General features: G+C 36.4%; 1 protein-coding gene across 1 annotated transcript in view; it reads left to right on the top strand.

Moving 5' to 3' along the window:
- The first annotated feature begins 2,613 nt into the window (after positions 1 to 2,613).
- The window catches only part of LOC144666718 (uncharacterized), a 37,786-nt gene continuing 15,163 nt past the window's right edge, over positions 2,614 to 25,236 (top strand). The window contains exons 1-15 of the mRNA XM_078528099.1: positions 2,614 to 2,692; positions 4,855 to 5,210; positions 8,892 to 9,056; positions 9,224 to 9,334; positions 9,608 to 9,733; positions 9,889 to 9,985; positions 10,464 to 10,682; positions 11,015 to 11,391; positions 11,527 to 11,694; positions 12,489 to 12,599; positions 17,164 to 17,280; positions 17,944 to 18,034; positions 18,603 to 18,977; positions 19,476 to 19,598; positions 22,452 to 22,574. Coding sequence (XP_078384225.1) covers positions 2,614 to 2,692; positions 4,855 to 5,210; positions 8,892 to 9,056; positions 9,224 to 9,334; positions 9,608 to 9,733; positions 9,889 to 9,985; positions 10,464 to 10,682; positions 11,015 to 11,391; positions 11,527 to 11,694; positions 12,489 to 12,599; positions 17,164 to 17,280; positions 17,944 to 18,034; positions 18,603 to 18,977; positions 19,476 to 19,598; positions 22,452 to 22,574 — 2,638 coding nt within the window. The remainder of the gene's footprint in view (positions 2,693 to 4,854; positions 5,211 to 8,891; positions 9,057 to 9,223; positions 9,335 to 9,607; positions 9,734 to 9,888; positions 9,986 to 10,463; positions 10,683 to 11,014; positions 11,392 to 11,526; positions 11,695 to 12,488; positions 12,600 to 17,163; positions 17,281 to 17,943; positions 18,035 to 18,602; positions 18,978 to 19,475; positions 19,599 to 22,451; positions 22,575 to 25,236) is intronic.

The raw sequence follows: 25,236 nt of genomic DNA, 5'->3' as shown, positions 1-25,236 counted from the left end.
AGAGAAACATCATTAACATAGTTTATCGATCTCCCTCTTTACTAACAAATAATTTGAATGGTCATCGAGTATTGCCCCCCACCCCCCCCCTATGACGAGCGACCAAAACAACTGCGTTGGTGGCTACTTTTTTATAATGTGTTACATATGTTACATTGCCCTTATCAGAGCCTCACTTTTCCATCTGATAACGATCGAAACATCGATGTATTCTGATTAATTTTGAGCTGTCCGTATCCTCACTGGTTATGCTTGGGCTATTCCCTTGTTGGCAGCTGGAAATCACTCGATAAAAAGATGCGCCTATATGACGAAAATTTTCTATTCTATGAAACGTAATTTCTTCCCAATCCTTACCGGAAATTTGTTTTAATTTGTCTCAGTTGGAGGTGTAGCTTGCATCTCTTTAAAGCAAACGAAGTGTAAAAATGTGGATGACCCCATTAAATAACCATTTAGTGTATTTTTGCCAAAAAATGACAGCCAAGGTTATAAGCAAACGTCAAATCCGTGGGTATACACCATAAAGACTTCCCAGGTACCTTACGCAATGCCTAGAAGATAGATTTTTTAAACGCTGATGGAATCAAATAAGTAAGAACGCATGCTAACATGACGCAATCATGTTGATGTTGTTTTTGATTTCTTCTTAAAGACAATTTCTTTACTGAATTGTAAATTTAGCAAATAAAAAACTCGTTTATATTTTCGTTAAATGGTAGAAAGATGAGTGAAAAAGTAAAATTCGCACTTATCAACAGAAAAACAAAGATATTGCAAAAATATAACACAAACAGCGGTGATAAACACTATGAAAAATCGCATTTTACTAAACTTGACGTTTCGTATGCTAAGCTACATACATTTTCAAAAGTATGACCGTTAAAATTTGGCAACTATTTATATATTGTTATGAAAGGGGCCTAGACTGAGACAATTGATCTTCTGCAGTAACCTAATATTTACATATTATATGTTCATAACAATATATAAATAGTTGCCAAATTTTAACGGTCATACTTTTGAAAATGTATGTAGCTTAGCATACGAAACGTCAAGTTTAGTAAAATGCGATTTTTCATAATGTTTATCACCGTTGTTTGTGTTATATTTTTAATCAAGTTACGATGGCCTAAAACCAAGAGTCTAAAGACATTGCACTTTTTAAAAACTTTTTAGCTTAGCCGAGAGATTACTTGTATGCGAAACGCTGCTAATAGGTGGTTTTCACTCTCACGCCACTGTCACGCCGCGAATAAACAAATCCAAAACTATTGAGTCAAAAACATCAAGAATATTACAGGTTGTAGAAAACGACTAAATAAACTCCCCGTCTAAGTTTCAGGTCTGTCCGTTATTCCGTACTCGAGTTATCCGTCAAAATGTTTTGTTTTGTGTCGGAGTCAAACTGCTTGGACTCCATCATGGCCGCCAGAAATCGATGAAAAATCTGGCATTAAATTCTGCTAAAAAAAGCGGTCGGATAACCCTGATGAGCAAATAAACATTCACATAAACACTTTTTTGCAAAACGTCAACTGTCCAGATTGTTAAAAATCGCAGGATGAAAAAGTGACAGCCTTCTGGCCGCGCCATCTTTGATCTCGTGTGGCGTAAAACTTCGAAATTCAAACTGTTCTATCTCAATGAGACGGCGAATGCTACCGAGCTAAACACCTCCAACAAGATATAAATTAACGATGTCTAATAGCCAGTGAAGGATAAAAACTCAGGGGTCTTGCGATTAAATTAAAACTTCAACTTGATACGTTCCAAACGTCAAAAAATACATGATATGCGGCTTCTCGTTAAACGTATCATTTTTGTGAAAAAGAAGAAGAAGAAGAAGAAGAAGAAGAAGAAGAAGAAGAAGAAAGTAATAGACGACATATGAATGGCTTACACTGGCTTGCAAACGAAAATTTACTTTGTGGCTTCTCAGTGAGTAAATCTCAGTAAGTGCATAATTAATTTATCTTTTTGGCGTCTACTCTGTAGCTGAATTAACCGTATCCTATACAAAAAGAAGACAAATATATAAAAATATATGATTCATGATGCCATAAAGCCTGCATTTATTGTTGCACTATGGTTTTGTTATCTTAAAATTTGCCTTTATGATAATCATGATTACAGTCATGTTTTTTTACATATTTAAATTACAAATTATTTTATATTTAAGTTCTAGCGAGAGTTAAATATTTAAAAGAATCCATCTCGACATTTCAACCCACAATAATGTTTTCTTATGGTATATAAAACCTATCATTTATGGTAAATTATTATATGATACTAAAAAAGACGCTTTTAAATGTTTAATTACAATTTTTAGCGTTAGCTGCAATTCCATGAAACAAGTTTCTGACTTAAATGTAATTAAGGGAGATTTGATATTATCTCGCTTGAGCTATATAATGAAGTATTTTTTTAACGATATGACAACAATATATACTTAATTAGGATCCTTAACTATGACAAGAACCTTCTGCAACACCTTGATGAACTAGTTGCAATCGGGTTGTTAATTTGATATGTATCTGAGAAGTCCAACAATATCTTAATTTAAGGTTTTATAATACACATCTGCGTTAGTTTTCTCTTACTTAAAACAATATGTCTTCCGTTCAAGAGCAGCAAACGAACTTCATCCTGATCTTTTTAACAATTTGCGTAGCTTCTACCGTCACTGAAGGTACGTCATATCATTCGTATGTTTTGTTTTTTTCTAGATTTATTTTTACTTGATGACTTTTTCAATATTTGATGTTACTGCAATTAAGTGTTTAAAAATTGGAGTGAGGGCATACACACAGCTGGAGAGTTGCATCAAAAGTTAGTATTACATGCCTCAAACTCTGTTCTTGAGGGAGGCAGAAAAAAAATAAGTTGAGTAGTATCAGAAAACGAAATAGTGAGCGCAGTAAAGGAACGAGAGTTAAAATACGCCTTAAAGGACAGGGAATTCGCCGTTTTTTGATCTAAACTGGTCTGAAATAAGCAATAGGCAAATTTACCCACTAAAACATCGTTTTTTAAGCATTTAACGGAGGATATAACCTTTATTGGGGTATAGAATTTAAACTTCGAATACAAGTTCGATTTTTTAAGGCGCGCGGAAACAAGTTATAAACGTTCGCTAAAGTTTTTAAATTGCAATCCATTTCCATCGGAGCCATCCTCAGCCAATGGTGCTTGTAAACAGTTTAAGTGCTCTAAAACAACAATTGTTACTAAAATTGTACCATTATCTTAAGGTTTCCTACGACTATAATATAAATTTGGGCTTTTCAAAAATCCGTTAAAATACGTGACATAGCACCTTTAACGAGTACAAAAATCATTAAAACTTTATTTTCTGTGCTATTTTTGGTAATGTCATATTTTCCATATAATACATGCAAAAGTGAGCAAAACGATCTAGACACGAAAGTGATTGAAGACGAAACGGTAAACAAGAATAAAAAATATATATGTGTATATATAAAAGGTGAATGAAAAATTCACCACGTTTTCAGTCTAAAAAGTCACTTATTGCTAGGAAAGGATTCATGTTTATCAAGAGTCGCTACCTGAATCATTTTAATCTTTGAATGTATATATACGTAATGTAAATGTTGTTTATAGTAGTCATGCACTTAGCTTCGAGATAGCTAGTTTACAGGCATGCCACTGAAACAGAGGAAACGAATATTTTCAATGAACGAAACATGGCTCAAAATCCCAGCTGGCAGAATACGGACCAGGACTTGACCGAGGACTTGAAATCGAGACTACCGAGAACAAATCTAGCTAGTGGCAGAGGCAGGTTTTGAACCGGGGACCTCCGGATTACAGCACCAGCGCCCTAAACCACTGGGCCACGCCTCCTTCTTAAATGTGCGACACGAAATATATTTTTTCCGGGGGACATATCTTGTTGGAAGACTTTGAATACTCGTAATTACATTAATTTTTTTGATAGTGGTGTAGATATAAACAGATGTGATGATCTTAATCAGTAAAATTTATCTCATGTTTTAGCCTATCGCTATCAAAGCTCCGATATGAAACATCATTTTCTAATAATAATTATATATGCTTAATTACAACAGGGTGTCATAGAAAAAAAAAGGAAAAGGCAAATAGGAATGAATCAAGCGCACTCATAAAATATATTCTTTCAAATGGCCTCAAAATACTTATAAATAGAGTTTAAATGTTAAAGCATACTAATTGTACTCAAAGATCTAGAAGGCAAATTAAAACTCGAAAGTTTTATATAAATGCTACCAGTTATGAAACTATGACAATGTCATTGTAATTAGGTAAATTCGTATCAAAAAAAATTTCAAAGAAAACTACATTACACTTCCTTTGCTTTTCTTTATACTATTGACAAGTTTAACCCATTTTTGTGCATTTTTTTTTTTTTTGAATTTCAAATAAAAAAAATAACCTATTCTAGGCAGGAATATAAGCGAATAAATTTGTTTTAATAAATCAGAAAGCGCACGATTTGAATGCAATGGCTGTCGGCAGAACGCCGTGCAATCATAAATGTAAAAGCGTACCGAGAAATTTCATCTAGTCAAAAACTAGCGCCTGTACCTTCGACCGTGTAAAAATTTATCGTTCGCATTTTTTTTTTAATTTGCCAAGATCCAAAGCAGTACCATGTATTTGCATTCGCTAGCAAAGTACCAATAGGATAGTTATTTCTTAAGAGTACTTTCCGTTTTTCGTAGTTAATGTTGTTGTGCGAGACATTGCGTCTGGAATTATACCGTACAGCTCTCAACATTGACTGCCTAAAGAAAAAATACGCGATAATTTGGACATAAAAGTCTTTTACTTTTATGTTATTTTATTTTACAGTGGTTGGTTTGAAGGCTGGAAAAGACAACATAGCTTCCACTACACCAGGGCTGTGTGCTTGTAAGAAAATATCCTTCCAAACTCCATTCGACGGCAGGAAGCAAGTTAACGTTTTCGCCTCCGTAGGATATACTGCGAGGAGTCAAACGACTCGAAACGGCGCTGCAGTCTGGGTTGAAGATGTTAAAACCACCGAGTTCACAGTTTGTATTCTCAAATTTGACGACTGGTCGAACAAGACTGTACAGATAAACTGGATAGCCGTTCAGTCTGCACCGCCCGGCTCTCAAATTGGTACAACCTCCTTGAATGCATGGACAGGTGGAATGAAATGCAGTTGGATCGATTTCGGACAGGTAAGATGTTCCATCTGACCTTTTGTGATTGTGTCCCACAGGGATAGTGAACTTCCGTTTACACGAATTGGATTCCATAATCTTGTATCTAGGCAAACAATGACTGGTTTTGGGGTAGACATTTAAGCTTGCACACAATCCAAATATTAGTTAGATTTCTTATTGTAAAAGTTTGGCTACGCAAGAAGTTAAGGCAGTCGAAACCAATAAAGCGAGAAATTGTAAAATTAACTGCTTGTGATACGATTAGTTTCAATTAAAAACAGCCAATCAGCGACACGTGTTCCCACGCATAATTAAAAGTTCTTTCTCAAGTCACGATTATTCAACACTTGAACAGGACGAAATAATTTTCCAGTTAAGACATTTGTAAGCTTTTTGTGAAAATAAATCTTCGTTTTCAGTTCAGTTAAGCACTTGTGTTTTCGTCTTGCTTAAAAAGCAAGACGTCTTTGAGAAAAAATATTTCGACGGCGACTCGCGTTTATTTACACAATGCGACCAAATATTTATTTTGTTTTAAAAAAATAGAAAACTTTACCTCGTATTTTGTATTTAAGTCATTCGAATTTTGACCAATTTTTTCTTTACAGTGCAAACAAAAACCTTCAAAAATAAAAGATGTACATGGATAAATGTAAATCAAGTTACGCGACTAAATCAAAATGCGTTTGTTTGGCCGCTTTGCAGTATTACACTGTCCCGGCCTTTGCCGTACACTGAAATCGAATTTCATGCTTTTACGACTCTCAGAGATCTTAAGTTCTTCTCATCGCTAGAAATCGCGGACATTGAAGTCGGCGAATTTTGATGCATCTTACATTAACCACTCGCGAAACTTGGTAATAGTCGCTGATTCGAAAGCCTGACTTTGGGCTCATATACATATACGATGGTACACAAAAATGCAGCCTACACAGAGTAATATTTTGTGAAGTAGGAAAACCACTGGTCATAAGTATTGCCTGATAATAAAAATGGAGCAAAAGATCTTTCAAACGATGGCTTTTGCGGTAAAATTGGAGCAAAGACGGCTGAAATATCGTAGCTCAAAGACAGCGGATTTTGGGATTTCAATGTGAACTGCCGCCGTGTGTTTACAGTATGCGATTTTTTGTGGTTTTCTAACGGCGAAGATACAAATGAAATCTAATCGGAAGGAGATGTAAATCATTTGGTGAGTTAGATTCATGTATAGTTTTATCAAATCTGCTTTCACATTTTTTCGATCACATTCAGTTTGCCGATAATCCCCGTTTATAAACTTTAAGTTTTCGGTTTTCGCCATACATTTCTCCTCTACGCCTTATAATTTTGGTCTCAAAAACTGTTCGCAGAAAACGTTCATGAATACAAATGAAATTCGAAGTCTGCACTTCAATTCTTGTACAATGTGGTTCTTAATACATCAATCTATTGTGTTCCGCTTTCACATTTTTACAATTGTTAATTTGTCAAGAAATATTTAATAAAACATTTCATTCTCCATACATTTTCTTTGTAATTCTTGCGTTCGCTTCTACGGTCAATGTACCGCAGGACATACTATTCGCGGACTCGGAGGTCCTCGATTTCTAGAGATGTACAGCTAGAAAAATCATAAAATAGTTACATTGATATGGAAGTGATGATTCGCGAAATTTGTACATCATGATAAACAGTCTTCGCTCCTGTGTATGGTAGCTCGATAATAATTGCCTAGTTTCCAGCGTTCAAAAGGTCATCATTATATTGACGTGAGCATTTACACCCGTTTTTAGGAAAATCTGTCACTAAGTGCTTACAGTACAATGGAGTAACAGTCACTATTTCAAGTGCTTTTATTGCAAAATCTGTTTCAAGAGTCATCATCAAAATGGTGAAAAATCTGAAAGAAAACGATGTGAAGTTCTTCAACCCTTGTTGTAATGAACATGCTTTTTGTAAATCGTCACGCAATCTTGTCCAAATGTTTAATCGTTTCTGCTTTTACGGACAATACGGAGGAAGTAACATCAACTCCTGTTCATACTTTAAATTTTGTGAAGCATATAACATTTATGACTGTTTCGTTTTCATCCATAATCATCCACGATGCCCCTAGCTTGCTATAAGCATTTTAACTTAAACTCCCGAACACAAACCTCTAACCAATTTTAACCGGCTTACGAAAACCGCGCAATCTGTATCACTATGCCATACGGCATTAGACTCATGTCACCCTTGGTGACCTATTTTTTATAAATTTATTTCTCACTCATTCGCTCATATGGTTCACCCCTTCCCTACGGAGACGTTCAAGTCTCGTCCGGTATGATTTTTTGAGACTCTGATCTCTGTTGTTTTTTCCTGATTATTTATGTTTTTGAGTCTAATGCTTGCGTGCGCTTTGCGCATGCGCATTAGACTCTTTGTTATATGAAAAAAGCTGTTAGCAATCCCAAGGGAATGGTTCGGGATCGATAATCGTTCGCTGTAATGTAGAAAACAATGATCAGCTGCAAGAATGGACTCCGTACGGACACGCACGATTAGTTTCAATTAAAAACAGCCAATCAGCGACACGTGTTCCCACGCATAATTAAAAGTTCTTCCTCAAGTCACGATTATTCAACACTTGAACAGGACGAAATAATTTTCCAGTTAAGACATTTGTAAGCTTTTTGTGAAAATAAATCTTCGTTTTCAGTTCAGTTAAGCACTTGTGTTTTCGTCTTGCTTAAAAAGCAAGACGTCTTTGAGAAAAAATATTTCGACGGCGACTCGCGTTTATTTACACAATGCGACCAAATATTTATTTTGTTTTAAAAAATAGAAAACTTTACCTCGTATTTTGTATTTAAGTCATTCGAATTTGACCAATTTTTTCTTTACAGTGCAAACAAAAACCTTCAAAAATAAAAGATGTACATGGATAAATGTAAATCAAGTTACGCGACTAAATCAAAATGCGTTTGTTTGGCCGCTTTGCAGTATTACACTGTCCCGGCCTTTGCCATACACTGAAATCGAGTTTCATGCTTTTACGACTCTCAGAGATCTTAAGTTCTTCTTACAGCTAGAAAAGTCATAAAATGGTTACATTGATATGGAAGTGATGATTCGCGAAATTTGTACATCATGATAAACAGTCTTCGCTCCTGTGTATGGTAGCTCGATAATAATTGCCTAGTTTCCAGCGTTCAAAAGGTCATCATTATATTGACGTTAGCATTTACACCCGTTTTTAGGAAAATCTGTCACTAAGTGCTTACAGTACAATGGAGTAACAGTCACTATTTCAAGTGCTTTTATTGCAAAATCTGTTTCAAGAGTCATCATCAAAATGGTGAAAAATCTGAAAGAAAACGATGTGAAGTTCTTCAACCCTTGTTGTAATGAACATGCTTTTTGTAAATCGTCACGCAATCTTGTCCAAATGTTTAATCGTTTCTGCTTTTACGGACAATACGGAAGAAGTAACATCAACTCCTGTTCATACTTTAAATTTTGTGAAGCATATAACATTTATGACTGTTTCGTTTTCATCCATAATCATCCACGATGCCCCTAGCTTGCTATAAGCATTTTAAATTAAACTCCCGAACACAACCCTCTAACCAATTTTAACCGGCTTACGAAAACCGCGCAATCTGTATCACTATGCCATACGGCATTAGACTCATGTCACCCTTGGTGACCTATTTTTTCTTTTTATTATAGCGTTTCTCGATTCCACCTTCCATACTTGTCACAGCAAATCACCAAATCCCCAAAAGAGCTCAAGATGCCATGGCCGTGTGGGTAGATGAGATTCATGAAGACAATTTCAAAGTTTGCCTCCTTGATGCCAGGATTTTTGCTGGACCGCATAAAAACATAAAGATAGTAAGAAAATTGTATTTATCTTTTCTATTGAATATACCTAATTAAAACACCTATATACCGAGTGGATAGAAAATAACAAATGAATGTAGCATCATAATTAATAATAGTCATTTTCAACTATAATGAGATTTCTTTAAGTTGACATGGTCTTATCATTTCTTCTGCAGAATTGGATGGCGTTTACTGATCTGAAGGTTTCCAGTTTTACCCTGACAGACAGTCTCGTGTTTACTATTACAAATTCGCAATCTCATCAGCAAAATCACAATTTCTGTCAGGTAAGGATTGAAAGAACAAAATTATTTTCCTAATCATTTTTTAGTTGTTTAGTTTTTAAAGTTTAGGGGAAAAAGCTTTGCTGACGTCGTTGGAAACCAAATTTGTATCAGGTAGCCTGTATCTGAAGATTTTGAAGCAATTATTAGGCCCAGCGGTCCCCTAAACCTTTCGTGGTGACTGAATACTGAATTGGAATATTTTGTATTTTTGTTTATATATAGTCTCTTTGTCTTCAACAAAAGCTGTTTCAAAATTGTTTTTGACCATTGCAGAAGATCAATTTCACTCAGCCATTTTTTGCTCCTCCTGTTGTAACGGTGACGCCAAAGTACAGTGTCAGAAACAACGACTCTCCTCGTTCAGGGTCAAGTTGTACCGCTGTCACTGCTTGGGTTGAGGTAAGTAACAATCAGGGTAAAAAGCTGATTTTTATGTATCCAAGTTCGATCATGTCGCATATTTGTCTGTATATATTTCTACTGTTATCAAATTAATTCAAAATTGTTTGTAATAACATTGAAAGAGAGACGCATTTCGTTTTGTTTATTTTCAGTACACCTCTACAACAGATACAGAAGTCTGTGTGAAAACATACAACAGTGACGCCAACAATAAAGTTATCACAGCTGTTGACTACCTGATCACAGGAGGTAGGCGAGAAATTCCCAACGCATGCGACTTGTATAGATGCAGCAAAAAGTCAAGACAGATTTGAGGATTTTTACCCGTCTTCGTCCTTAGCTCCTCATTCCATTGGCCTTTTCTTCTTCCTTAGAGTAGAAAATTAAGATTCACTGAAGAAATATAGATTTGCTCATACGTGGAAATCTATTGCTTTAGGCAATGGGCGCTCCTTCATCATATTATTGAACACGGGTTTCGAAAGAAAAAAAGAAATCGCTTCAAAAATGCAAACTGCGAATTAGCTAACCTTGGCATGTATGTTGCGGACGCAGAAAATTAATTTTAACTTTGTAACAGTTTCGATGTTACTGCACATGCTCAGAATTATTGCACTGTTCCGTTGCTCGATAAGGCTCCCAACTGGCTAAAATAGCGGCGGACTTTTGGCCAAAACTATTTACGACGGTTTAGGACTACTGGCTCGTTTTGAATGTTTGTTTCTAGATTTGGATCCTTGCATTAATGTGGAATGTTATCACCAATGCCTGTGTAAAGCCTTCGGACCACATGATGCTCGCTGCGTTGCTGTTGACAGCTGCCCGTCGTACGAGGATCCAGTTTGTTCATCCAATGGCACAACATACGACAATAAATGTTGGTTTCAACGGGATATGTGTATTAATCAACTGAACTTTTCAGTGCAACACCCTGGTAGTTGTGAAGGTTAAAAAATGCATATCTTATTTATTTATTTATTTATTTATTTATTTATTTATTTATTTATTTATTTTATATTTTTTTATCTATTCGCCACCTGTAACAATAGCTATTGCAAAGGCGATTAGTGATTGATATTATGGTTCTTGCTAAAGGAGATGATGATGATGATGACGATGATGATGATGATGTGATGTGATGATGATGATGATCACGATGATCATGATCAAGATAAAGACGATACTAAGGATGACAATCGTGATGCTGATAATCAAAAGGAAGACAGTGATCTAATTATGGAAAGATATTTTATTCTTACTTAATACTTTTGTTTTTAGGATTTCCTTTCCAGCGGGGACGACGTCACATGCAACAAGTGCCTACACTTAATTATCATCACTGTGAAAATATTCGTTTAAAGTCTTATGTGTTCTATCCTGACAAACCAGTTGAAGTTCAGGTCACCGTCAACCATATTGATACCAGTGACAGGTCATTTGTGCATGATGCCGCCGTTTCATGGGTTGAAAATGTTAACTTTGATCAATTTACTGCATGTGTGATGGCAACAGGCTATAACGAGCGTCAGTCACGTGATACCGTGACTGTTGATTGGATGGCGTTTCAGGGAGCTCCGATGGGTGGTGTTGCAGGAGAAGTTCGAATACCGCCATGGTTGACTGGAACGACTTGTAAAGTTGTTGGTTTTCCATCGGTAAGGCATATGTTACGTACACATGACAAATGTTGAATTTATTAAAAATCTTCAATGACGCTTATGCTTACTACCGGAAATCACGTTGTTTGTACAAAGTTTTTGTACGTGTTTTTTTTTTTTTTTTTCATGCAGGGAAAATTTTCATCGATACCGTCAGTATTTGTAACTTCTGTCCTTTATCATGCCGGACTTAAGCGTGACGCAACGAGTGTGTGGGTTGAAGACGTCACGCAATCTTCTTTTAAAGTTTGTTTGAGGGAACTACAGAACTACGCAGGATTACATAAAGATGTTTACGTTGTAAGTATAGCTTTCTTTCTTTATCTACCTGAGGTCAGGTACCTACATACAGCTATTTCAATACCCGTTATCCAATTAACGTTGTCCGGTTGAAGCTTAAAAGCTAGGCCGTTATGCTCTGGGTATTTAACAAAAGTACTTCGTTTGTAGATGTCTAAAGAAAAGAAACTTTAGCGGAGTTCACCATGTCTATATATATCTATTAGTACTCAGCACGTGCATTCGTTCTTTTCTTCTTTCTATTTGACCTTTGAATCTGGTCTTTAAGGTTTGAACTGGCAACGTTAATTGGAACACTTTTACCTTATACAATAGTTTAGAGTACGAACTGAGATATGAACAAAATTCTCCTTGCGTAAAGAAATTGTTGGAAGCCTTTTCTGTCCTCGCTGGATCAAGTCTCTTGAACCCTTGAGCGTGTAACCTTAAATGTTAGGGAAAGTAGTGGTAGTACCGTGGCATGCGTTGTATTGTAATGTAATTAAATAAAAGAATTGTGTAATGGTATTGTAAGTAAAGTTATAGCGTACTTAGTGCAACTTTGGTAACTTAAGTTTTCTTTTCTTTTTAGCATTGTAAGTAGTTTTCTATTCGTAAGCTTTGTAAGTATTTTTTGTTTTGTTGTTGTTGTTGTTTTTGTTGTAAGCGTTCTAAGTAGTTTTTTTGGGTTTGTAAGCAATGAATTAAAATAAAAATTAAAAAACAAAATTAAAAAAAATTGTTCGATGACGTTAAAAACAGTTCCTATCTGCATCTGGTTTTACCATTTTCTCTCTCTTTTTTTTTACTTCCAGAAATGGCTGGCGGTTTCATCACCACATAAGCCTGTCTTCTCACAAGTGGACTCTGTTTATTTTGCTAACTTAGAGCCACCTCCTGCAGAATACAACTATGCCTATTGTAAGGTAAGTGTTCTTATACTTGAAAAATTGCTTAACAATTATTCCACAATGCGCGTTAGATAAAAGATGGTAGATAGCCAACGAGACGCGAAGCTATAAGCTATAAGCGAGTGGAGTAATTGTTTTACGTTCAGCTCTTCTGACCCAGCCAAAATACCGCACAAAACTTTAGGTAAGTCCGTCATAAGTAGAATTATGTGTCGTTGTTTTTGTCGTTTTTGTTTTCTCTTTAGTCTGCTTTTCTGTTGCATTCGCATAATTTGCTCAAAAGCCACCAGCGTAATAAAACCTAAGCGAGCATTATAGAAGGAATGATTATTTGGTGATTTTTCGGTTATTCCATACTTCTTTCGTGGAATTAAATGCATAAGATTTTATCGCTGAGCATAAGAGGGCTAAACAGTTCGAAAAAGCGAAGACAAGTCTTTCGCTGGTTACATCAACAACAATCAATATAATTTTCTTGCAAGAATCTTACTCTACGCTAGAAACTATTAAAAGATGGGAAACAGAATGGGGAGGCAAAATCGTTTCCAGCCACGGCTCTTCTCACAGCAGAGGAGTCATGATTTTATTTAAACCACGTCTGGACGTCAGCATCGAAAAAAGTATAGCTGATAATCACGGCAGATGCATTTTGGCCGAAACTATTATTGATGGTACAAAAATAGTGTTTGTAAACATTTATGCACCAAACGACACAACCCAACAATTGTATTCCTCAGAGACTTTCGAAAAATTTCTAAGTGTGTACGCCAACGAGAATCTCGTAGTAGGAGGAGATTTTAACTGTGCAATTAGCGCTTTAGACAAGAGCTTCTGTCAATGAGCTTCAAACACTAATCAAAACACATAAGTTAATCGATTGCTGGCGTTTCAAAAACCCAATCTAATTGGCTTCACATGGGCTAACCCTTCAATGAAAATACAATGTAGACTTGACTATTTCCTTGTTTCAGATCAGCTTAAACAGCGCGTGAAGGAGTTCAAAATAATCCCAAACATTCACTCGGATCACTCTGCCCTTGCTTTCTCTGTGCTTTTTGACGAAAGTGAGCTCCCCCAGGGCCCCGGATTCTGGAAGTTTAACAACTCTTTGCTTTCAGATACTAATTATGTTGAATTGCTGGCCTTTCAATTTCCAAATTGCAAAAAAATCAACAAGTCAAAACAAAATTGGGAGATGATTAAAATGGAAATCAGAGCATTCACAATAAAATTTTCGAAGAAAAAGCTAAGCGAAAACGCGATGATGAGATAGCTCTTTTGTCAGAAATAACGAAAATACAGACCGAGCTTCAGACATCTTACAGCATTCGCTCAAAATCGAGTTAGAAGAGTAAAATCCAAGCTTTCTAAAATTACAACTGTTAGAACAAGAGGGACAATCGTACGCAGCAGAGCGCGCTGGTTCGAGCACGGCGAGAGAAACAGCAAATATTTTTATAACTTAGAAAAAACGAACCACAGAAAGAAACATATAACGTCTTTAATCATCAATGACGACAACAAAATTTCAAAACCCCAAAACATCCTTGAGGAAGAAGAGCGTTTTTTCAGACAAATATATACGTCAACAAATACTGACCCAGATTGCCCTGATTTTAATGAGTTCTTTGAAACCGAAAATGCATTATCGGAAGAGATGGCGAAAACTTGCGAAGGCGCTTTGTCTATTAGTGAATGTGAGCGTGCGTTAAAATTTATGGAAAACAATAAAGCGCCGGGCACGGATGGCCTCACCCCTGAATTTTATCGTTACTTTTGGGATATACTAGGTTCTTATATGGTAAATAGCTTCAATTACGCCTTCCAAAATGGTAGTCTTTCTATTTCTCAACGTCAAGGTATCATATCTTTAATTCCAAAAAGGAAAAAGAACACGGAATACTTAAAAAATTGGCGACCTGATCGTTACTGAATGTGGACTACAAAATTGCGACAAAAACTATTGCTCTGCGTTTGGAAAAAATCTTACCTAACATAATCCACCCTGGCCAATCTGGGTTTGTAAAAGGAAGGTTTTATCGGGGAGAGCATCAGGTTAATAGCAGACACAATGCATTTCACTAAACAGAAGGATATCCCAGGCGTTGCGGTGTTCTTAGACTTTGAAAAAGCCTTCGACTCGATTGAGTGGAATTTTATTCATAAATGTCTTGAAACTTTTAATTTCGGCCCTACCTTCGTCAGTGGATTAAGTGTTTTATAGGAACATCTCGAGTTGCGTGTTGAATAACGGTCACGCGTCAAAACACTTTCAACTAGAACGTGGGGTGCGACAGGGGTGCCCACTTTCAGGCACATTGTTCGTTATCGCCATGGAAGTACTGGCGCAACGTATCAGACGCTCGAACCAAATAAAAGAATTAAGATACAAGAACATAGAGAAGTCAAGCTTTCGCATATGCAGATGACACAACTGCACTTCTTTCTGATGCCCAGTCAGTGGCCAATTTATTTGATTTACTATTGCTTTTTGAAGCTCTGGTCTAAAAAAAAAATTGAAGCTTACTCGGCTCTATGCGCTACAGAAAGGATAAATTAATTTCGAATGGAAGTGAACCAGTTTATGCGCTTGGAGTACAGTCTTTTTCTGGATATGGTATCGAAAAAACTTTAATATGTGGTCTCGCAGGCCTCCATATTGCAAGATAAAATAGTTAAAACTTGGCACTCTCAAAACTCTTTTATCTGCAGCGTTATACCCAAGATTTTCCAAAATCAACTATTTATTTAAACCAATAAAACATCTAATACAAACTTGGCCTGGGCATGAGGGACTTTTCTATTTTCGACAAACTACCTGGTCAAAACTTTTCACTCTGTCACTGGCAATATATACCGAATACTCCTAGCTGGTGTTGGCGGCACAATAAATCAATATTATAAACTCCTTGACCTCGTAAGCATTACCTATTCTAAACAATTATTTATTACTGGCAGGATATTGCAGCAGTCACCCCATTAATAAACTGAGGTACTTTCACAGATGATTTGGAACAACAGATTTATAACTGTGAATGGGAAAGTGATACGGTACCCCCTTTGGTTTCGAGCAGGAATAAAGCAAATATCTGATCTTTGGGACTCCGGTGAAAATCGCTTTCTTTCTTTTCATCTTTTCGCAAAACAATAATTGCAATATTATAGCCTTCTTTCCACTATTCCCAAAATTGGAACGCTGCTCGGAGAGAATGAGGCCCCAGCTGCCTCAAATGCCTCAAAGTGTTCACTGTCTTGCAAAAAATATATGACATGCTGTTAGACCTTGAAAACCTACCCCCACCTACTTCTGAGAAAAAAACTTTTAGTATGCGGGGTCGAGAAGAAGGGCCTAAATAAACTATACCTATACCATTCAGAGCCACGAAAAAATAAAATTAGCTATGTTCCAATACAAAATTATTCATCAAATCTTACCAACGAACAACCTTTACACAAAATGAAAAAAGTTGCCTCCCCTTTCTGCCCTTTTTGTCCTTTTGAGTGTCAAACCATATGGCATATGATTGTTCACTGCCCGAGGCAACCTCTTTTTGGAATAAATTCCAAGAGTGGTATTCGTTTTTAAGTAACACGAAATTGAGTCTTTCGGAGTTAGACGTCATGTCGGAATATTCGCAGTCACACTCACTGTTTAGCTCTCAACCATCTCATCATGTTAGGCAAGTATTTTATATATGTTAAAGCATTAGATACTATTAGTTCCAGTTCGATTTCGTCTCTCTTGTGCGGGAAAGATGAAGCTAGAGAAATATATCGCAGCCACGTCTGATAAAGTGAAAGATTTTGAGAATAAATGGCATTTTTTTCTAGCAATTTAAGAAGTCTTATTATTTTTTTTTAGCATTTTGTTTTCCCCTCTTTAATTACTTGATTAATTCAGTTGATATAAGCTACGTTTTGGCTATGTTACTTAAGAGAATTATTTGTAAATTTACATCTCTAAGTGGACAGTTTTGTAAAACAGTTATTAAGTAAGTAAGTAGTAGAGCAAGAATGTAAATAGATTAGCTATATATGATATTTATTGTTGTTTAGCAGAAGCAATTGTAATGTAGCATGTGCCGTTAGTGTTTGTAAGTAATGCAAGTTTCGTTTGTAAGAATGTCGTTGTGTTGCAATTAAAAAAAAAAAGTAATTGTTTTATTTAAAACGCCCAAATAATTGCAATTTTTGAGCTTCCCAGCTGTTTTTGTTGTCGCGTATAGGCTACCTTATTTGTGGACAATGGTATATGAGCTCATATACCATTGCCCGTTAACCAATAAAAACTCAGGAATTCCAATATACCATTGCTAGTTTTTAATAATAAGGTATATGATTATTATCAAGAGAGGATAATAATCCTCTCTAGTTATTATATATTATTTAAGCTGATGAATTATGGATCGGTTTGAGAAGCAAAAATAAATTGCATTTCTCTTCACAGTTCTAATTTAATACCTGGGTTGTAATGCCACGATAATGTGATATATATAACAATTTAGTTATCCTTAGGCTAAAAAAGTTCGATCAGTTAAAAAGGAACCTTAATGTTTTTTTTTTTTTTTTTTTTGCTTAGGATGTGCGATTTACCAAGACTCACAACAGCATTCCGAGTGTGTTTGTTTCGGCGAACCATTCTACAAGTGGTAAAAATCAACAACCAGTACACAATGGAATAGCATCTTGGGTAGAGGTGCGTAAAGCTTTGTGAAGGTGGTCACGCCACTGTCACGCCGCGAAAAAAAATCAAAAACTATAAACTCAAAAAAAAACAAGATAATTACAGATTGTAGAAGACTTCTATATAAACTTCTTGTCCAAGTATCAGGTCTGTACCCGAGTTATTCGTTAAAATATTTCACGAAAATTAAGATAGCACAGAATGGAAACGCCATGTTGGAGTCTAACTGCTTGGACTCCATCATGGCCGCCGGAAATCAATGAAAACATCTGGCATTAACTTATGCTACAAAAAGCGGTCCAGATTGTTAAAAAAAAACTCAGGATGAGGCATTTATTAAAGAAAACGTGACAGCCTTCTGGCGACCATCTTTGATATCGTGTGGCGTGAAACTACGCAATTCAAAATGCTCTATTTTAAAGATTGCGAATGCTATCGAGCTAAAAACTCCAGAAGAGTCTATATTAAGGACGTCTTTTCGCCAGTGAAGGATTAAAAACACAGGGGTCTTGCGATTTTTGGGTTTTGGGATTTTGATGACGTCACGTTAAAACCAAAAATAACAAGTGTCTGACGTCATCTGGAAATGATTACAAAGAAATAACTTCACAAAAGAAATTTACTTTGTGTTTCTCCTTCTGTTGCTTTTATTAACTATATTTTACTATTTTGCAGTACGTCAATAAAACAAGTGCTCGAGTTTGTTTGAAGGAATTGTACGAAACAAAGTATGAACCTTTGTCTGTATCTTACACTGTTATTTCAGGTACGTACAAAAACATTCCGACTGCTTAGGATGATTTTGTCATGTAAACCATTTGTCATTACAGCAAGGCGCCCAAATGTGTGACCACTATTTATTTATTCACATTCTTTCGTGCAAATTTAATCCAATCAGAAGTCAACTGCAAGCTATCCACGGCTTTTGATTGGATTAAATCTGCACGAAAGAATGTGAATAAATTAAAAGTGGTCACATATTTGGGCGCCTTGCTGTAGTATTTGAATTTACATTGTACTGTGGCAATTGCATAATAACAAGTAGGTCTGGCCAAAAATCGTAACTTTAAGCATTTTTCCTTATTTTTTATTTTTTTAAAACAAAATCGCACGATTTGTTTACTTTAATACTTTTTAAGCATTCTGGCTTGATTTTTGATTTTATTTTCTGACTTTCTAAGCCAGTAAATTCCAAGATGGCGGATCTAAATTTGTGACGTAATGTGACATCATATAACCTCCAGCAAAAATTTCGTCATCTTGTAGAGTAAGCTTCAGCTTTTTAATACATGTACAGTAAATATAATTTCGCTGTGCCTTCTTCACGTATACAGACGTATGTGAGCCTGGCTGGAATTACTTTGGCGGCTACTGCTACTACTCGAGTCGCACATGCGCCACATGGCCAACCGCCGAGGCTAACTGCTCTTCAATGAACTCCGATATGGTAACAGTACATAACCAGGAAGAAAATTTATATATACAGCACCTTCATGGCGGTGATAAATCCTGGCTTGGGTTGAATGATCGCAGTAAGAAGGGATTATTTGTGTGGGCAAACAAAGAAAATAGCAGTTTTAGGTTTTGGGCTCCCAAACAACCTAATGATGAATACGATGAGGACTGTGTGCATACTCTCGGTGCGAAGCTTGGCTACACCTGGAATGTTGTGCCTTGCAATAGCTGCTTCAATTTTACTTGCTATTCAGGTAAGTGAGAGATACTTTTTGGAACTACAGCGAAAATGTCTGACATTTATTTTTAAAAATGAATGTCTGTGCAAATTACAACTATTTGACAATGATAAGGAGACCTAGTCTTAGTGGTTGATTAACTGATATATTCAATGTTCCATTAGTAATTTGATTTTTTGATGGAATGATTGATCAATAATAATTTTTTGTAGAAAATGCAGTCAAAGGTGGTACATATTATTACCCATTAGACCACTTCCGAGTTACCCTATGCCTCTGTTTTGCTTTTGTTTTGAAACGAATCTACTTTCGAAACCATTTTAAAATGAGGTTGATTTGCAAAACATAAAAGGACCTGTAAGGGAAATTCATTTTCATATGAATGGGTTCGCATACATGTAGATTCGTTTTAAAAAAGAGGCGAAGGGTAACTAGAAAGTGGCCTATATTTTGCTTTGATTTTTTATTATATCATTCTATAAATACACTGACAGACTTGATTAACTGTTCTAGACTTGGACGAGTGTAAAACTCGCACTGGCAGCTGTGACGTCAATGCAGATTGTGAGAATACCGTGGGCTCATACACATGTACCTGTAAGTCCGGTTATGTAGGAGATGGAAAAACTTGCAAAGGTAGGAACGAGCTAGAAGACAAAGGAAAATCATATTTACAAAAATTAATGTATTGGTTCTTGAACGATTTCTGTCGGACTTTACAGTTTACCAGAGAGATCGAAGAAAACGGAAAACTTCCTTTACTAGACTGTCTGGTAAGCCGCGACAACAACGAACTACGAACTACAGTGTACAGAAAACCGACGCATACCGACAGATTACTGGACGAAACATCCTACAACCCGACTTTCCACAAAGCTACGACTATCAAGACTTTGACAAGACGAGCGCAACTAGTTTGCGATACACCCGACAGTATATCTGACGAAAACAAATACCTTGACCGCGTTTTCCACAAGAACAACTACAACACTGACTTTATTAGACGAAACACTCACCGAACTACTGAAACTACCAAAACTGACAGAAACCCGACATCTGTTATACTACAGCGACTATACCCTACATCAAGGGCACTTCTGAGACTATTGCGCGGATTCTACAACCCTACAATATCCGTGTAGCTCACAAACCTATAACTACGTTACGACATTTACTAACTAACGTTAAATACAAGGACGCAATTTACAGGGAGCAATTTATAAAATCAAATGCTCCGACTGCCAGGCCTCCTACATCGGAGAGACCGGTAGAAACCTCAACACGAGACTGAATGAACACAAACGAGCGACGAGAAATGGTGATGTCAACAATCACATTTCTGAACACCATCGACTTACTAACCACAAAATCGACTTGGACTCTGCTGAATGCTTAACCTACTAACTATTTTCAACGACTGACTCTGGAAAGCTGTTACACAAACTTAGAACAAACGCCTATAAACAGATGTCAACAGCTACCGGCACCTTGCAAACGACTTATTCACGACTTAAACAGAACCGACAAACGGACCGCCAACAAAACGACTTAATTTGACTAATAATAGACGGATCGAAACGGACCAATTACTGTCGACAAACTCTACACGAGTCTTACAGCCAATAACATCACGGCTGAACTGACCAATCAACATCAACGGACCAGACTTATAACATAACAACTTTTCACTTGACTCTGAAGATGACTTCCGCTCAGGTTGTCGAAACGTCAGTCACCAACAACAGTTCTTCTAAGAACTACTCTCACCCGGATGATCATACTTTACGACCTACTGATACTCCTGGGTTCAAACCATTTACTATAGTATATAATTTATAATTAATTATCCTCCGAAGGTTAGTTGAATCTTGGCAAATACTTCTCGAGACTGAGCCTAGGGCGAATCGTTTCGTAAAGCTTCTGATTTTTGTAAATTTTTAGAGGTGAATACCAAGAACTACAACATTGAGCAATAAATCGCATATCTTTGAGATTTAAAAATTCTTCTGAAACTCCGCGTGGCTACAAGTCCTACGAGTACCTTGTTTTCACCTTTCCACCCACGTAAAGCAGCTCACAACTTCTACCCATATGCATTCAACCTTTCGGTCTTCTCGCGTGCGCTTTTGCGCTTTTTTGCGACAACCTTTCTCGAATTAGCTGTATTAATCGTATTGGGCTTCGTCGCTTTCCGACTTCGCCCTATACGGCATATATTTTCTCCCAACTAGCTGTCAATATAATGCAGTATTGACTTCTCAGCATAAAAATCAGTTTTTAATATCAATGTTAATAACTGTTGGATATTATTGTTACAGATTTAGACGAGTGTAAAACTGGCACAGAATACTGTGACGTCAATGCACACTGTAATAATACCGTGGGCTCATACAGTTGTGCATGTAAGGCAGGATTCAAAGGAGATGGGAAAAATTGCGAAGGTAAGAAAGATATGCTGGAAAAAAAAGAAAATAAAAGAATACCCAAAATTAAGGCAGTAAATTACACTTTACATTCTTATACCGCAACTTTAATTTCGTACAGAATAATTTTCATGCCCTTATACTACGTCATAACGCAGGGCGGCTTCTACTAGTTATAAAAGTGAATATCATTATCTGCTATCAATTTAATCACCAAATAAGTAACACTTTAGGTACGGAGTTTTTGACTGGTCTTACACAAAAGGACGATTTATTTGTAATAGCGATATATAAGGATGAGAGTCCTTGAATACAACGAAAATTTCGGGAGGTGGGAGTTCCCTTGGCCCACCACCATACTAGGGCTTTGTCGTTACATCCGTAAAGCTGCTGATGATTTCTATTTATTGTAACAGACATAGAAGAGTGTGAAACTCGCAATGATGACTGTGACGTCAATGCAGATTGTCAGAATACCGCAGGCTCATATATTTGTACGTGTAAAGCTGGGTATGAGGGAGATGGAACAAATTGCAATGGTGAGAAAGAGACTACTTTCAAGGGTTTAAAACTGTCCTTAGGTTTAAGTTAATCAGTTTGCATTTAACTATTTTAACTATTACTTTTTTCGTTGAGCATGTGAAGTACAATTTAATACAATGCAATAAAATCAATTTAATTTAAGACGAAAGAAAAAAAAAAGATGTAAAAAAACTAGTTTACATGTATTGTTTTAGGCAGGTATGTTCCTGAAAGATTTTCCTGAAAAACATGACTCTTTTTCACAGTACTTGACCCCTCCCCCCCCCCCCCCCCGCACCCCAAAGACAGAAAAAGCGCTAGATGAAAACTCTTATTAACGAGCGAGTAAAATTTTAATTTGGTATTTTTGTTGTAAGGCAAAATTAAACATGTACACACGATATTTGCAAAGATGATGTTTCACAGTTTTAACCGATTCGTTGATATCACAACTGCAAAGAACCAAAAAAACGGGCCGACAAACAGGCAAATAAATTGATGAAACATTAATACTAACCACTGTTGTCATTTCTTTATGTTAAAGACGTGGACGAGTGCAAGACCAACAAGGACAAGTGTGACGTCAATGCAGATTGTAAGAACACAGTGGGCTCATACACTTGTACGTGTAAAGAAGGGTACACAGGAGATGGAAAGTATTGCAGAGGTGAGAAAGACAAAATATATAAAATACAAACGCCATGGTTCTAAAAAGATCGGAGCAAGGACAAGAACCAATAACGGTACTCTTCTACCAGATAGCACATAGAGTAATTACATTTTAGAATTTTTTTAAAATCGCTGAAAGCCGTTTTTGCTGTTAAAAATTGTCATTGATTTGGACGAGTGTAAAGACAACACCGACAACTGTCAGGATAGGGCCTGGATACGAGGTGGTTCGCATGTTGCTAAAGGAAAGTAAGGAAATTACAATCAGCAAATAAAGATCCCAGGGCAAGACAAAATATTTAACCGTTAAACGAGCAATTGACCTTTTGTCGGCGCAAAGATGCATTGCAGAACTAACCTGTGCATATATCAACCCAAATCACGCATCGCTCATGTGTTTTAGGGAGAAAGAATCAAAGTGTAGAAGGAAATTGGCTAAGTGAACAATGGACAGACAGACTGACGTATAAGCTAGTGGACAAAGTGACGGACAGATAAATAATCGGAACATTAATAATATTAATAAAATCGTTCATTCAGGCCTGTTATGTTTGTCACAGACGTGGACGAGTGTAAAGTCAGCCCGGACAATTGTGACGTCAATGCAGATTGTACGAATACCGCAGGCTCATATAAATGTACGTGTAGAGCTGGGTACGAAGAAGACGGGAAAAATTGCAAAGGTAGGAAAGAGAAGGTAGTAGAAAACAACAACTAATGAAATCACATCGTGCTCAACGAATATGTGTTTTTTTTTCTTTAAAAAAAAACTACCTCAAACAACTTCAAACAGCGTAATAACTTATAAAACAGTATTTTGCATGTTTGTGTTTTTACATTGTTGTCTCCATTGATTTTGTGATCTTAAGTGTCATTGTCAGAGTAAACCAGGCAATGCCAAAAGATGGGGGTCAGCCGATTTCCCTCATATTTTCAGCATTTAAAACCTATCAGATAAGATTAAGATTGGTGGCATTTAAATGATTTTCTGCCTTTTCAATCTTGAGATTGACCACCCCCCTAGTTTTTGGCACAGAAAGTGCCAAAAATCCTCATAAAAAAGGCCAAATTCTCAGTACAGGAAACAGATCTTCCTTTTGCATTTCGCGCACAAAACTTTTTTTCAAAGTAAATTAACTGGTTGTTGATGTTTTGCATGCTTAGAAACAACTTTCCAGTTCAACTGTAATTTTTACCATATTTTCTAAACTAGGTAGGTAGCTTGTGTCTTGCCACAGAGTGAATTTGGGGGATTTTCAAATTCAATTTTTTCAAAAGTGCGATAGTTTATTTTTTATTTAAAGCCATTTTATAACAGTCCATACCCTTCTTATTCGAAAAAAGAATTTATTGATTGGCACAATAAATTCTTTCTCCACGAATTTAGTTCAAAAATGGCTCTGATCGCTCTTATGGCTATTTTCCCGCCAAAATTTAATCACACTAAAATATCACATTACATCGATACAATTATATTTTGAAATGAAATAGTTGTATTTTAATTCATTTAATAGAGTAGAAACTTCATTAAATGTGTTAATAATCGATTTCGAATGAACTATGTTAATTAACCCTCGGACGTACAAGGGGGGGGAGGGTGGATGCCACCCCCCCATGAGGTTTTTTCTAAATTTTGAAAAAACGATTTACTCTACAATGCTGAAACTTTCATTAGCTGTTCATTCATCCTTTGCGGAAATTTTGATATGTCAACGTGTGTCCGTGGTGTGTGACGTTGCCATGGCAACGTCATAAATACAAGCAGGTCTTGCCAAAAATCGTCATTTTTACCATTTTTCTTAATTTTTTTCCAGTTTTTTAAAACAGAAGTGCAAGATGTGTTTATTTTTAAATTCCGTAAGCATTCTGGCTTGATTTTGCATCAATTCCTGTTATTTTCTGACTTTCTAAGAAAATGTTGAAATCCAAGATGGCGGATCCAAGATGGCGGCTCTAATGACGTCACAGCCAATTAAAATTATGTCATCTTATAGAGTACGCTGAGGGCTTTCTTTTAAGTTCAAAATAATTTCGCTACGCCTTAATATAACGAAAACTCCGTGGAGGGGTTCCATCCCCCCCTCCTTGTACGATGGTGGGGGTGTGAGTTGGCTTGTACGTCCGAGGGTTAAAGTAATAGATACCGCAGTCCGTGCATAAATTCATGGTGTATTTCCTGCGAAAACTAAGTCGTATTACGTAAGTATTGCTTCGATTTTCATAGTTAAGTTTGGTATGTCTTAAAAGCGAGATTATAAACGTAATATATAAGGCGGTCTTTGTAGTAATGATCCAAGGTACCAAAGAATGAAACCACGAGTCGAGACGTTATTTCTCACGTTCACAACCCTTCTACCCGAGATGAGACAGCATCATTGAAGCGTGTCACGGCGTGGGAAAACAATATAGCTCCAAATGATTGAAGAAAAATATGACTTTTTACTGAATAATCAAGGCTTTTCGTCTTCAAAATGCAATCATCATCGTCATCATCATCACCGCCACCCCCATCATCATCATCATCACCATCATCATCATCATCATCATCATCATCATCATCATCATCATCATCATCATCATCATCATCAACAACAACAACAACATCATTATCATCATTATCTCCACAGGTGCCCCATGATCTATGATTGTTATTTTATTAT

The sequence above is a fragment of the Oculina patagonica genome, chromosome 9, assembly GCF_052425735.1.
Source record: "Oculina patagonica isolate OP01 chromosome 9, crgOcupat, whole genome shotgun sequence".
NCBI classification, from domain to species: Eukaryota; Metazoa; Cnidaria; class Anthozoa; order Scleractinia; family Oculinidae; genus Oculina; species Oculina patagonica.
The sequence above is the reverse complement of the archived record's forward strand: the minus strand, read 5'-3'. Positions and strand labels throughout refer to the sequence as shown.